Below are 13358 nucleotides of genomic sequence, written 5' to 3'. Positions count from 1 at the left end.
GCGAGAAGAGAAGGTCCCCACGGCCCGCGGCCAGCGCGCACCCGTCTGCGCGGGGACGCGCGACTGATGGGAAAGGAGTGGGGGACGGAGTCGGTTGGCTTTTGCCTACCGCCAGCTCAGCGCCCCGTTCTAGTCCCTCGCCCCGTGAGGCATCAAGAGAGTAAGAAAATTAGACCCTCAGGAGTGATTCTCGGTTGCTGGGCTCCTCCGTAGTCCGAACTTGTGAACCTGTTCCAGCCCTTCTCCGGTGCCCTCCCTTCTAATTTTTTTTTCAACTTTTTTTTGAGACAGGGTCTCCCAGGCTGGAGTGCAGTGGTGCAATCATGGCTCACTGCAGCCTCCATCTCCCAGGCTCAAGCGATCCTCCCGCCTCAGCCTCCTGTGTAGCTTGTTCTCCAGGTCCGCGCCACCACGCCCTGCTCCTTTCTCTTCTCCAATTATTGATCGGGCTGGACACGGGCCAGCGGGGTGGGGCAGGTTTAACCCGGTGTCTGGAATGCTCCGCTGCCCTACCCCTCAAACATCCCTTTAAATAGTGGTGCTAGGAAAGGACGAGGGCCCGGTGGGCTTACTCCCTCTGGCTGAACTGCACCTGATAGATACCTCAGGGACGTTTCCCAAGGGGACGGATTTAGATCAGTTAGCGGGAGGAATGGTGGCTGTCACAACTTTTTATATTCACGTAAGGTTCGCCCCCTCAGAAATCGCCAATATTGTCCCCCCCGAAATAACCTCATTTCCTCTTTTAGCCTAAAGCCGTATTATTTCTGCCCACTTCTCTCACATCTATAAAATACTGTAGTTAATTTTTTGTTTTGATACCTTTTTGGTCTTTTGAGGATGACAAGAACTCTAAAGGCCAGCAGTAACAGTAAGTGTATATGTTACAAAGTAAAATCCTGGGTTCAAAAGCCATATAAAATCAAATTTATTATCATAGCCTGCTGCCTTCTGAGGCCTCGTATAGGAAGGCAGGAGGTGATTGGAATCGAGAAGATATCTGTATTAGTTTTTCCACACCTGCAGTTATTTTTCCTGTTGCACTTTTCCTCCCTCAAAGTTCCTCTGCTACTCAAAACATCACTTCGTTTATGGATGGCGCTGCATTCTCTTTGCTAATTCCACAGCTCCCTCAACCTCTTTTCTTGAGGTTACAAAGTGAATATTTCAAGGTACAGTACTCTGTGCTAGGGTATGCAGGCAAGCAATAATTTGTATGTATTTCTTGTTAAAACACCTACTAATAAGCTTGATTGATAGGGCCATAGGAACTCTGTTATTGCCTCCATTCAATGTTATGTCTGATGATTTCTCTACTGTTTCAACAAAGGCATTTGGTAGGTCCTTCTCAATCGCCACCCTTTTCCAACTACCCTTTTCCCCAGCCCATGCCACAGTAGTGGTAGTTGCTCCTGGTTTAGAGTCACTATAGGGTCTGCAGATCAGAGTCACAAATGCTACTGCAGGTCTGAAGGGGAGAGGAGGTCCTATAGCAAAAGCATATTCCCATAAAGATTGATTTACATTGTGGCCAGAGTCCACAGTACTACAGTTTAACTACCATCAGAGATAAGTGTTCCTCTATAGGCTGGCCTGGAAACCTAAGCATTTCATAGTTATTTTCTATTTCCAAACTTCCAAAGCAAGGTCTACCTGTATGTGTCATTTCCCATAACACTGGATTTTCTTCATAACAAGTATTTAGTGAATGGTTTGATGGGCTTTGAGGTACACATAAGCTCATAAAGTGCTTTAATGTAAATATTGATACAATTGATTTTTTTCTTTTCTTTTTCTTTTTTTTTTTTCAGAGACAGGGTCTCACTCTGTTGTTCAGGCTGGAGTACAGTGGTGCAGTCATGGCTCATTGCAGCCTTGACCTTTACAATGTTATGCTACCGTCAACTCTATCAGGTTCCAAGACATTTTCATTGACCTTAGATACTATTTATTTATTTATTCATTGAGACAGAGTCTCGCTCTGTCACCCAGGCTAGAGTGCAGTGGCCGGATCTCAGCTCACTGCAAGCTCTGCCTCCCGGGTTTACGCCATTCTCCTGCCTCAGCCTCCCGAGTAGCTGGGATTACAGGCACCCACCATCGTGCCTAATTTTTTACTTTTAGTGGAGCAGGAGCAGGGGGCGGGGGGAGGGGGCAGCCTCACCATGTTGGCCAGGCTGGTCTCGAACTCCTGACCTCAGGTGATCCGCCTGCCTCAGTCTCCCAAAGTGATGGGATTACAGGCATGAGCCACCATACCCGGCCAGATACAATTTATTTTTAAAGGGGGCTCACTCCAGGAGCTTTAAAGATTGTAGTGGGCGTTTTCCAAGGAGGAGGGAATTACTTCTGGGATGCTAGCAGCTGGGGCATGAAGCATCTCCAAGGGAAAGTGCATGGGAGTAAAGTCTGTATGTAGGTCTTCCTGGCTCGGGTGCTCACTGGGGTACTTAAATTGTAGGTGATAACTGCTAAGAACGTGGCATTTCTATTTCAGTATGCTTTCAGTCATAAGAGAAGCATCAAGCCAAACCCTTCCATTTTAAAAGATGACAACTAAAGCACATGTGCATAACTCAGCAAGCCAGTGCATGTACCCCTATTTTTTCACTTTGAAATGTAGGACACTCCTTCCATTCCGTGTTGAATCTAGATTAAATATCAAGTGCATAAGCTTATTAGGTGTACCTACAGGAGGTAGGAGCACTGGCCTCCCATCTAACTGCATCCTCTCTGACCACTTTTGCAGAAACATCCCCCACCCCAGCCCACCTCTTTTGAGACCAATCTTACACAAACACCAATTTGAGGCTACCATCCCAGGTGTTAAACTTTTTCTGTACCCTCAGGCTAAACACCCAATCAGCATCAACAAGCTTTACTATTTTTTTTAACTTTCTTTTTCTTTTTGTGAGACGGAGTCTCGCTATGACGCCCAGGCTAGAGTGCAATGGCGTGATCTCGGCTCACTGCTACCACTGCTTCCTGGGTTCAAGCGATTCTCCTGCCTCAGCCTCCCTGGGACAACAGGCACGCACCACCACGCCCGGCTAATTTTTGTGTTTTTAGTAGAGACAGAGTTTCACCACGTTGGCCAGGTTGGTCTGGAACTCCTGACCTCAAGTGATCCACCCACCTCGGCCTCCCAAAGTGCTGGGATTACAGGCTTGAGCCACCACGCCCGGCCAGAATTAAGAAGCTTTACTGGAGCATACCATTTGTCTAACACAAATGGATCACATTACAATAGCCACACTTCTCTAATATGTGCCCTTACTGGAGGCAAAAATGCCATTCCATTTTAGACGCTATGAGAAAGACAACCTATGCAGACCCTACTGACCCCCAAATAAAAGAAAAAAAGGCATCACTTGAATTTTAAAGTTTATTTACTTTGAAGTAACTATCTTAAAAAATGGCCTGAGTTCAGTGTATTAAAAGAAGAAATGGTCATAAGATGGCAGTATAAATTCATCTCTACACCTAGAGACCGGAAAAAAAGCAAGTTCAGTATTTCACCAAAAAAGTTACATTCAGTACTTCACCAAAAAACTTGAACATTGCAAACACAGGAAACTGAGAAATGACAAACAGAAATATTAGGAAATACAAAGTCTTGAGGCGCCAAAACAAAAACGGTAATCTTGGGAAGGCTCCTAATCTACCTCCTCAATGGTGGGGCCTGACCCAGACCCTCCCTTGGGACCCTGAGCCCCGAAGCCGCCAGGCCCGGGACCACCCGCACCCTGGTACAGTCCGCTGATGATGGGGTTACACACCTGCTCCAGCTCCTTCCTCTTGTGCTCAAACTCGTCCTTCTCGGCCAGGGTGTTGGCATCCAGCCACGAGATGACCTCTTGACACTTGTCCAGCACCTTCTTCTTGTCCGCCTCGCTGATCTTGCCCTTGAGCCCCTCATCCTCCACGGCGCTCTTCATGTTGAAGGCGTACGACTCCAGGGCGTTCTTGGCTGACACCCTCTCGCGCTGCACCTCGTCCTCCGCTTTGTACTTCTCTGCCTCCTGCACCATGCGCTCGATCTCCTCCTTGCTCAGGCGGCCCTTGTCGTTGGTGATGGTGATCTTGTTGGCCTTGCCGGTGCTCTTGTCCGTGGCCGTGACGTTGAGGATGCCGTTGGCATCGATGTCGAAGGTCACCTCGATCTGGGGCACGCCCCTGGGGGCCGGAGGGATGCCGCTGAGCTCGAAGCGCCCCAACAGATTGTTGTCCTTCGTCATGGCCCTCTCGCCCTCGTACACCTGGATCAGCACCCCGGGTTGGTTGTCCGAGTAGGTGGTGAAGATCTGCGTCTGCTTGGTGGGGATGGTGGAGTTGCGCTTGATCAGGGCAGTCATCACGCCTCCGGCCGTCTCCAGCCCCAGCGACAGCGGAGCCACGTCCAGCAGCAGCAGGTCCTGCACGTTCTCGGACTTGTCCCCCATCAGGATGGCCGCCTGCACAGCCGCCCCGTAGGCCACAGCCTCGTCGGGGTTGATGCTCTTGTTCAGGTCGCGCCCGTTGAAGAAGTCCTGCAGCAGCTTCTGCACCTTGGGGATGCGGGTAGAGCCCCCGACCAGGACCAGGTCGTGGATCTGGGCCTTGTCCAGCTTGGCGTCGCGCAGAGCCTTCTCCACGGGCTCCAGGGTGCTTCGGAACAGGTCCGAGCACAGCTCCTCGAACCTCGCCCTGGTGATGGACGTGTAGAAGTCGATGCCCTCAAACAGGGAGTCGATCTCCAGGCTGGCCTGGGTGCTGGACGACAGGGTCCTCTTGGCCCTCTCGCAGGCAGTGCGCAGCCGCCTCACGGCTCGCTTGTTCTGGCTGATGTCCTTCTTGTGTTTTCTCTTGAACTCCTCCACGAAGTGGTTCACCAGCCTGTTGTCAAAGTCCTCCCCACCCAGGTGGGTGTCCCCGGCCGTGGCTTTCACCTCGAAGATGCCGTCGTCGATCGTCAGGATGGACACGTCGAAGGTGCCCCCGCCCAGGTCAAAGATGAGCACGTTGCGCTCCCCCTTGCCCGTTCTGTCCAGGCCGTAGGCGATGGCCGCCGCCGTGGGCTCGTTGATGATCCGCAGCACGTTGAGCCCCGCGATCACCCCCGCATCCTTGGTGGCCTGGCGCTGGGAGTCGTTGAAGTAGGCCGGCACGGTGATCACCGCGTTGGTCACCGGGTAGCCCAGGTACGCCTCGGCGATCTCCTTCATCTTGGTCAGCACCATGGACGAGATCTCCTCGGGGTAGAATGCCTTGGTCTCCCCCTTGTAGCTCACCTGCACCTTGGGCTTGTCTCCGTCGTTGATCACCTGGAAAGGCCAGTGCTTCATGTCGGACTGCACCACCGGGTCGCCGAACTTGCGGCCGATCAGCCGCTTCGCGTCAAACACGGTGTTCTGCGGGTTCAGCGCCACCTGGTTCTTGGCGGCATCCCCGATGAGCCGTTCGGTGTCTGTGAAAGCCACGTAGCTGGGGGTGGTGCGGTTGCCCTGGTCGTTGGCGATGATCTCCACCTTGCCGTGCTGGAACACCCCCACACAGGAGTAGGTGGTGCCCAGGTCGATGCCGATCGCCGCGGCTTTGGCCATGCCGGTGCCCTGCTGTCTGCTCCGCTCCGAGATTCGGGACTGGAAACGGCGGACGGGACCCGCGACAAGAGCTCAGTCCTCCGGAACGCAGGAAACTCAACGGCGCTGGTGCCTGCAGCCGTACAGGTTAGCTCTGGAAAGGCAGCGATCTCTCGCAGCAGCTCCTGAGGCTGGCCGTTTTCCGGACCGCTAGCCCCTCGGCGTTTATAAGTCGTCGCGGAGACCCGCCTTTTCCCTTCTGAGCCAATCACCGAGCTCGATGAGGCTGCCAGGTCGGGAATATTCCAGGGGTTTCGCCTCCCGTCCTGCCGCCCAGCCTTCCTTGAACCAATCAGAGGCCAGGGTGCCGCCCTCTGCTCAGAACTCTCCAGAGTCTTCTGGGATTCACTGGAGGGGACAGGGACCCTGAGAGAAAGGGGGAGTGGCGGTGGGAAGGGTATTGGTCTCCATGGCGATGCTGGCCGCCTCCGCTTCAGCGCCTAATTGACAGGAAGGGTCGGCGCTGGGCTTTTAATTGTGGGGGCTCGTGCAGTTGTGGGCAGGGGAATGGTGTGGGGAGCGGGTGACGCGCGTCCAGGGGAGGGTGGGGGCGTTTGTGTTGACACCGCCCGGGCACGTTACAATGGAGACACTGTGTCTGACCTCATGGGCCAGTTTGGAAAAAGGTGACTGAGTTGGAGTCCGCTGAAATTTGCCGGGAGGGACGGGGTGGGGGGTGGGGGAGACGCCGGTTGTGCAGTTTTATATTGAGGGAGCCCCCACCTACTCGCCGAGGCTCCATAATCTGAACGTTTCCAAACTGAAGCGAAGGCGTGGGGAGACTAGGTGAGCCAGTTAGGGATCTGATTGATTGTGAACCTGCAAGGCCCAGTAGGTCCTTGTTTGGGAAAGTAGTGGAAAGTTCGCTAGTTGGTTTAAGCCTGAGGTATGTGGGCGTTGGCTGATCCGGGTAGGAGGAGCACTTGGGGAAAGCTAAGATGGCTCCAGATTGATTGGTCAGAGCAGCCAGAATGGGGGAGGCGGGGAAGGAAGCGGAGTAATTGGGAGGCGGGGGAAGGGAGTGCGGCCAGGCGGGGACGTGGGTAGGCGGCGTGAGGGGGAGGCGGCGTGAGGGGGAGGCGGCGTGAGGGGGAGGCGGCGGAAAGAGAGTTCGGCCTAGGAATCTGAGGTGTGGAGAGGGTAGACCCTAAACCGTTTATTTTATTTTTATTTATTTATTTATTTTTTGAGAGGGAGTCTCGCTCTGTCGCCCAGGCTGGAGTGCAGTGGCACGATCTTGGCTCACTGCAAGCTTCGCCTTCCAAGTTCTCGCCATTCTCCTGCCTCAGTCTCAGGGGTAGCTGGGACCGTAGGCGCCCGCCGCCAGGCCCGGCTAATTGCTCCGCCTCCCGGGTTCAAGCTATTCTCCTGCCTCAGCCTCCGGGGTAGCTGGAACTACAGGCGCCCGCCACCACGCTCGGCTAATTTTTTCTTTTTTTTAGTAGAGACAGGGTTTCACCGTGTTAGCCAGGATGGTCTCGATCTGCTGACCTCGTAATCCGCCTGCCTCGGCCTCCCAAAGTGCTGGGATTACAGGCGTAAGCCACCGCGACCAGCCCTTAACCCCTTTATTGATTAGTTATTGACTCCAGAAAACGGGGGTTTTCTTTAGGAGACGGATAGAGATACTGTCTGGAGCGCATGTCTTTTGAGAAAACTCCAGGGCTTGTGGATTTCTAGCAGTCATCTTCAGGCTGACTGGAATTTACTGCCTATGAACCCCTAGTTGAGAATAGTATCCCCTGAAGGCAGCAGAACTCAAGTGTGGAGGCTGATGTCGGAGGCTGATGTCTCTTGAAGAGACCAGAATGTACACTACTCTTGGGTCATAAAGAGACAGAGTCCCACAATAAAATACATCACAGACATAGGAACAGGACAGTAGAATTAGGTCACTTGGGAAATTGAAAATAACATACAGCTGCTTGCTTCCAAACTCCTTTGAGTAGCCGAGAATACTTTACCCTGTCCAAAAAGCACTCTGCCATGGTAGCGTCTCCATGTATTTGTATAGGCTTGTTCATAGCAACATTATTCTGTAGCCTATGTCCATCGAGAGATGGATAAGCAAAATGTGGTATATAGGCCGGGTGCGGTGGCTCATGCCTGTAATCCCAGAACTTCGGGAGACCGAGGCGGGTGGATCATTTAAGGTTAGGAGTTTGAGGCCAGCCTGGCCAACATGGTGAAACACTGTTTGTACTAAAAATACAAAAATTATTGGGGTGTGGCAGTGCATGCCTGTAGTCCCAGCTCCTCGGGAGGCTGAGGCAGGAGAATTAGCTTGAACCCAGGAGGTGGAGGTTGCAGTGAGTCAAGATCGCACCACTGCACTCCAGCCTGGGCAACAGAGTGAGACTGTGTCTCAAAACAAAAACAAAAATAAAGTTGTATATAAATATTGTGAATATTACTCAGCCTTAGGAAGGAAATTCTGACATGTTACAACATGGATGAAACCTGTGCACATAAGCTAAGTGAAATAAGCAAAGTCACAAAAGGACAAATACTGTATAATTCCACTTATATGAAGTTACAAGAGTAGTCAAATTCATAGACATAGAAAAAAGAGGTCAGGTGCCTTGGCTCGAGCCTATAATCCCAACACTTGGTAACTTGGAGGTGGGAGGAGGCTTCCTTGAGTCCAGGAGTGAGAAACTAGCTTGGGCAACATAGGGAGACCCTGTCTCTACAAAAAAATAAAAAATTAACTGGGTGTGGTGGCATTCACCTGTGGTCCCAGCTACTTGGGAGGCTGAGACAAAAGGATCCCATGAGCCTGGGAGGTCAAGACTGCAGTGAACCATGATCACACCACTGCAGTGCAGCCTGTGTGACAAAATGAGACCCTGTCTCTGAAAAAAATGAGAAAAAAGACTGGTAGTTACCAGGGGCTACAGGGAGGGGAAGATGGGAGTTGCTTAATGAGTATACAGTTTCAGTTTTGTGAGATGAACAGAATATTGGAAATTGGTTGACCAATTTCAGTCACCACTGTGATTGAACTCACTACCAAACTCTACACTTAAAAATGGTTAAGATGGTATAATTTGTGTGTATTTTACCACAATAAAAAATAAAAAATAGGCTGGACGAGATGTTCACTCCTGTAATCCCCAGTACTTGGGGAGGCTGAGACTGAAGGATCATTTGAGCCCATGAGTTTGAGACCAGCCTAAGCAACATAGTGAGACCCCATCTGTACACAAAATTTAAAAAGTAGCCAGGCAGAGGGTTGGTCACGGTGGCTCACACCTGTAATCCCAGCACTTTGGGAGGCCGAGGCGGGCAGATCACCTGAGGTCAGAAGTTCAAGACCAGGCTGGCCAACATAGTGAAACCATGAAACCCCATCTCTACTAAAAATACAAAAATTAGCCAGGCGTGGTGGCACCCCCATAATCCCAGCCACTTGGGAAGCTGAGACAGGAGAATTGCTTGAACTCAGGAGGTGGAGGTTGCAGTGAGCCTAGATCATGCCACTGCAGTCCAGCCTGGATGACAAAGTGAGACTCCGTCTAAAAAAAAAAAAAAAAAAATTAGCCAGGCATGATGTCTCCAGTTACTCTGGAGGCTGAGGCAGGAAGACTGCTGGAGCCCAGGAGATCAAAGCTGCAGTGAGCTATGACTGTGCCTCTGCACTCCAACCTGGGTGACAGAGGAAGACCCTGTCTCAAAAAAATAAATAACATTGAAAAGCATTCTGCCAAAACAGTATCTCATTCTTTCTCTATAGGCCTCAGAGAACTATGGCTACTGCCAAGGGGATCGCCATAGGCATCGACCTGGGCACCACCTACTCCTGTGTGGGGGTGTTCCAGCATGGCAAGGTGGAGATCATCGCCAACGACCAGGGCAACCGCACCACCCCCAGCTACGTGGCTTTCACAGACACCGAGCGGCTCATCGGGGATGCGGCCAAGAACCAGGTAGCCATGAATCCCCAGAACACTGTTTTTGATGCCAAACGTCTGATCGGCAGGAAATTTAATGATCCTGTTGTGCAATCAGATATGAAACTTTGGCCTTTTCAAGTGATTAATGAAGGAGGCAAGCCCAAAGTGCTGGTGTCCTACAAAGGGGAGAATAAAGCTTTCTACCCTGAGGAAATCTCTTCGATGGTACTGACTAAGATGAAAGAGACTGCTGAGGCGTTTTTGGGCCACCCTGTCACCAATGCAGTGATTACCGTGCCAGCCTATTTCAATGACTCTCAACGTCAGGCTACTAAGGATGCAGGTGTGATTGCTGGACTTAATGTGCTACGAATCATCAATGAGCCCACAGCTGCTGCTATTGCCTATGGTTTAGATAAAGGAGGTCAAGGAGAACGACATGTCCTGATTTTTGATCTGGGTGGAGGCACATTTGATGTGTCAATTCTGACCATAGATGACGGGATTTTTGAGGTAAAGGCCACTGCTGGGGACACTCACCTGGGTGGGGAGGACTTTGACAACAGGCTTGTGAGCCACTTCGTAGAGGAGTTCAAGAGGAAGCACAAGAAGGACATCAGCCAGAACAAGCGAGCCGTGAGGCGGCTGCGCACCGCCTGCGAGAGGGCCAAGAGGACCCTGTCGTCCAGCACCCAGGCCAACCTAGAAATTGATTCACTTTATGAAGGCATTGACTTCTACACATCCATCACCAGAGCTCGATTTGAAGAGTTGTGTGCAGACCTTTTTAGGGGTACCCTGGAGCCTGTAGAAAAAGCACTTCGGGATGCCAAGATGGATAAGGCTAAAATCCATGACATTGTTTTAGTAGGGGGCTCCACCCGCATCCCCAAGGTGCAGCGGCTGCTTCAGGACTACTTTAATGGACGTGATCTCAACAAGAGCATCAACCCTGATGAGGCAGTAGCATATGGGGCTGCGGTACAGGCGGCCATCCTGATGGGGGACAAGTCTGAGAAGGTGCAGGACCTGCTGCTGCTGGACGTGGCTCCCCTGTCGCTGGGGCTGGAGACGGCCGGGGGTGTGATGACTGCCCTGATCAAGCGTAACTCCACCATCCCCACCAAGCAGACGCAGATCTTCACCACCTACTCCGACAACCAACCCGGGGTGCTGATCCAGGTATACGAAGGTGAGAGGGCCATGACGAAGGACAACAACCTGCTGGGGCGCTTTGACCTGACTGGAATCCCTCCAGCACCCAGGGGAGTTCCTCAGATCGAGGTGACGTTTGACATTGATGCCAATGGTATTCTCAATGTCACAGCCATGGACAAGAGCACAGGCAAGGCCAACAAGATCACCATCACCAATGACAAGGGCCGCCTGAGCAAGGAGGAGATTGAGCGCATGGTTCTGGATGCTGAGAAATATAAAGCTGAAGATGAGGTCCAGAGGGAGAAAATTGCTGCAAAGAATGCCTTAGAATCCTACGCTTTTAACATGAAGAGTGTTGTGAGTGATGAAGGTTTGAAGGGCAAGATCAGTGAGTCTGATAAAAAGAAAATACTGGATAAATGCAATGAACTTCTTTCATGGCTGGAGGCCAATCAACTGGCAGAGAAAGATGAGTTTGATCATAAGAGAAAGGAATTGGAGCAGATGTGTAACCCCATCATCACAAAACTCTACCAGGGAGGATGCACTGGGCCTACCTGTGGAACAGGGTATGTGCCTGGAAGGCCTGCCACAGGCCCCACAATTGAAGAAGTAGATTAATTCTTTTTGGAACTGAAGCATCCTAGGATGCCTCTACATGTATTTCATTCCCCTCATCTTCAAACATCATTAGTATTCTTGACCACACCTGAACCTAAGTTACCATCCCTTGGGAATTCTGGAGGAGAAGTCTCATGCACCACCTATCACACTCCCTCATATCCTGTTTCTGACTCTGGAATGGACTCAGGAAAACTAGGCCCCTCTTTAAACCGTGTGATGTGTTTGAATGTCTGTTATTTCCAGCCACCCTAACATTCTTCTTCCTGTGTGGATGCTTATTTGTCAATCAGTAAATTTGTTCCTAAAGGAAATTACTTGTGGTATTTACGCTGTGAATGTACCTCGAAGGGGAGAGTTCATGGGGAGAGCATGTGTTCTCTGTGAGCTCACTGTGAATGATTAAATTGGTAAAAGTAAAGTATTTGAATTTTCATGAACTCATCGGGTTTTTTTTTTTTTCTTTTGAGATGGCGTCTCGCCCTCTCGCCCAGGCTGGAGTGCAGTGGCACAATCTCAGCTCACTGCAAGCTCTGCTTCCCGGGTTCACGCCATTCTCCTGCCTTAGCCTCCCGACTAGCTGGGACTGCAGGCGTCCACCACCATGTCCGGCTAATTTTTTGTATTGTTTTAGTAGAGACGGGATTTCACCATGTTAGCCAGGATGGTCTCAATCTCCTGACCTCAGGATCTGCCCGCCTCGGCCTCCCAAAGTGCTGGGATTACAGGCGTGAGCCACCACGCCCAGCCCATGAACTCATTGTTTCAATCAGCACCTAATTTTTGATCCTCAGACACCTTTAGCACAGATGGAACAGATTGTAAACTATAACTGCTTTTAATCAGCTACAGGCTGGTTTTGGTGTTTAGGACTCAGCTTGGGGTGGAGGGACAAATCCTGCTTGATGTCCTGATGTATAGCTAAGGTCCAGGAGGTTCAGCATCTGTGCACTCACAGAGTTCATTGTTTACATTCATTATATGGAGAAAATATTTCTTTTCTTTCTTTCTTCTTTTTTTTGGAGACAGAGTTTCGCTCTTGTCGCCCAAGCTGGAGTGCAATGGCACGACCTTGGCTCACTGCAACCTTCGCCTCCTGGATTCAAGCAATTCTTCTGCCTCAGCCTCCTGAGTAGCTGGGATTACAGGCGCTCACCACCACACTCCGCTAATGTTTGTGTTTTTAGTAGAGACAGGATTTCACCATGGTGACCAGGCTGTTCTGAACTCCTGACCTAGGTGATACACCCACCTCAGCCTCCCAAAGTGCTGGGATTATAGGCGTAAGCCACCATGCCCAGCCCCAGAAAATATTTCTATAGCAAACTCTTGACAAATAAATACTTCTATGCAAGATGACAAATATAAGTTTATGAAGTCTTAGTCCATGAAAAAATATTTTTACCGGCCGGGCGCAGTGGCTCACACCTGTTATCCCAGCACTTTGGGAGGCCAAGGCAGGCAGCTCATGAGGTCAAGAGATCGAGACCATCCTGCTCAACATGGCGAAACCCCGTCACTACTAAAAATACAAAAATTAGCTGAGCATGGTGGTGCACGCCTGTAGTCCCAGCTACTTGGGAGGGTGAGGCAGAGGAATTGCTTGAACCCGGGTTGTGGAGGTTGCAGTGAGCTGAGATCATGGCACCGCACTCCAGCCTGATGACAGAGCAAGACTCCATCTCAAAAAAATTTTTTTTCTTTTACCTGTGTCCTAATACACATTTATAAAAACCTGGGGGACATGAGTTAGAATGATATGTAACTGTGCATTTCTGTCTGTGTTTGAAACATTTGGCAGTGAAATGTTAGACTGGGTTATTTGCATCTGTAAGCCACAGTCTCTTTATTTTTACTCAGTCCTTTACAGGACAGTCTTGGCAAAAGTGTGTAAGAAATGTGGAGATTGAGGTTGGCTCCTTTGGAGAAATATATTTATTGGTAACCTTTGATAAAACCAAAATTTGTGCTCCAGCTCCTCCTTATCTCTGGGACTCCTCAACATTTTTTTGTTTTTTATAATTTTCTTTTTTACAGAGAGAGTCTCGCTATGTTGCCCAGG

The 13358-nt window shown here is 50.5% G+C and overlaps 2 protein-coding genes across 14 annotated transcripts in view; one reads left to right on the top strand and one right to left on the bottom strand.

Moving 5' to 3' along the window:
- The window catches only part of HSPA1L (heat shock 70kDa protein 1-like), an 18142-nt gene extending 6422 nt beyond the window's left edge, over positions 1-11720 (top strand). Inside the window, exons 1-2 of one of the 5 annotated variants that reach the window (XM_011944749.1) lie at positions 838-871; positions 9358-11720. In XM_011944749.1, coding sequence (XP_011800139.1) covers positions 9371-11296 — 1926 coding nt within the window. In that variant the 5' untranslated portion in view covers positions 838-871; positions 9358-9370 and the 3' untranslated portion in view covers positions 11297-11720. Of the gene's footprint in view, positions 1-837; positions 872-5737; positions 6408-8174; positions 8272-9357 lie in introns of those variants that run through there. The other 4 variants (XM_011944745.1, XM_011944747.1, XM_011944748.1 and 1 more) reach the window with 4 other exon arrangements.
- HSPA1A (heat shock 70kDa protein 1A) lies at positions 3372-5729 on the bottom strand. Of its 9 annotated transcripts, none has more exons than XM_011944740.1 (2): positions 3780-5729; positions 3372-3477 (listed from the first exon to the last, which is right to left on the bottom strand). In XM_011944740.1, the coding sequence occupies exons 1-2, from the start codon at positions 5580-5582 to the stop codon at positions 3472-3474; spliced, it is 1809 nt and encodes a 602-aa protein (XP_011800130.1). In that variant the 5' UTR covers positions 5583-5729; the 3' UTR covers positions 3372-3471. The 9 variants fall into 9 exon arrangements, 8 of the variants coding, with proteins under 8 accessions (XP_011800130.1, XP_011800127.1, XP_011800131.1 ...); XM_011944737.1 differs by having other exon boundaries at positions 3372-5246; positions 5277-5725; XM_011944741.1 differs by having other exon boundaries at positions 3372-5186; positions 5304-5725.
- Positions 11721-13358: the final 1638 nt, after the last annotated feature.

This window comes from Colobus angolensis, unplaced genomic scaffold, assembly GCF_000951035.1.
Source record: "Colobus angolensis palliatus isolate OR3802 unplaced genomic scaffold, Cang.pa_1.0 Scaffold236, whole genome shotgun sequence".
NCBI classification, from domain to species: Eukaryota; Metazoa; Chordata; class Mammalia; order Primates; family Cercopithecidae; genus Colobus; species Colobus angolensis.
Note: the sequence above shows the minus strand (reverse complement) of the source record. Positions and strands in the feature narration are given on the sequence as shown.

Coding starts and splice junctions, on each gene's coding strand:
- HSPA1A (XM_011944736.1), bottom strand. CDS start 5,582: ATGGCCAAAGCCGCGGCGATCGGCATCGACCTGGGCACCACCTACTCC.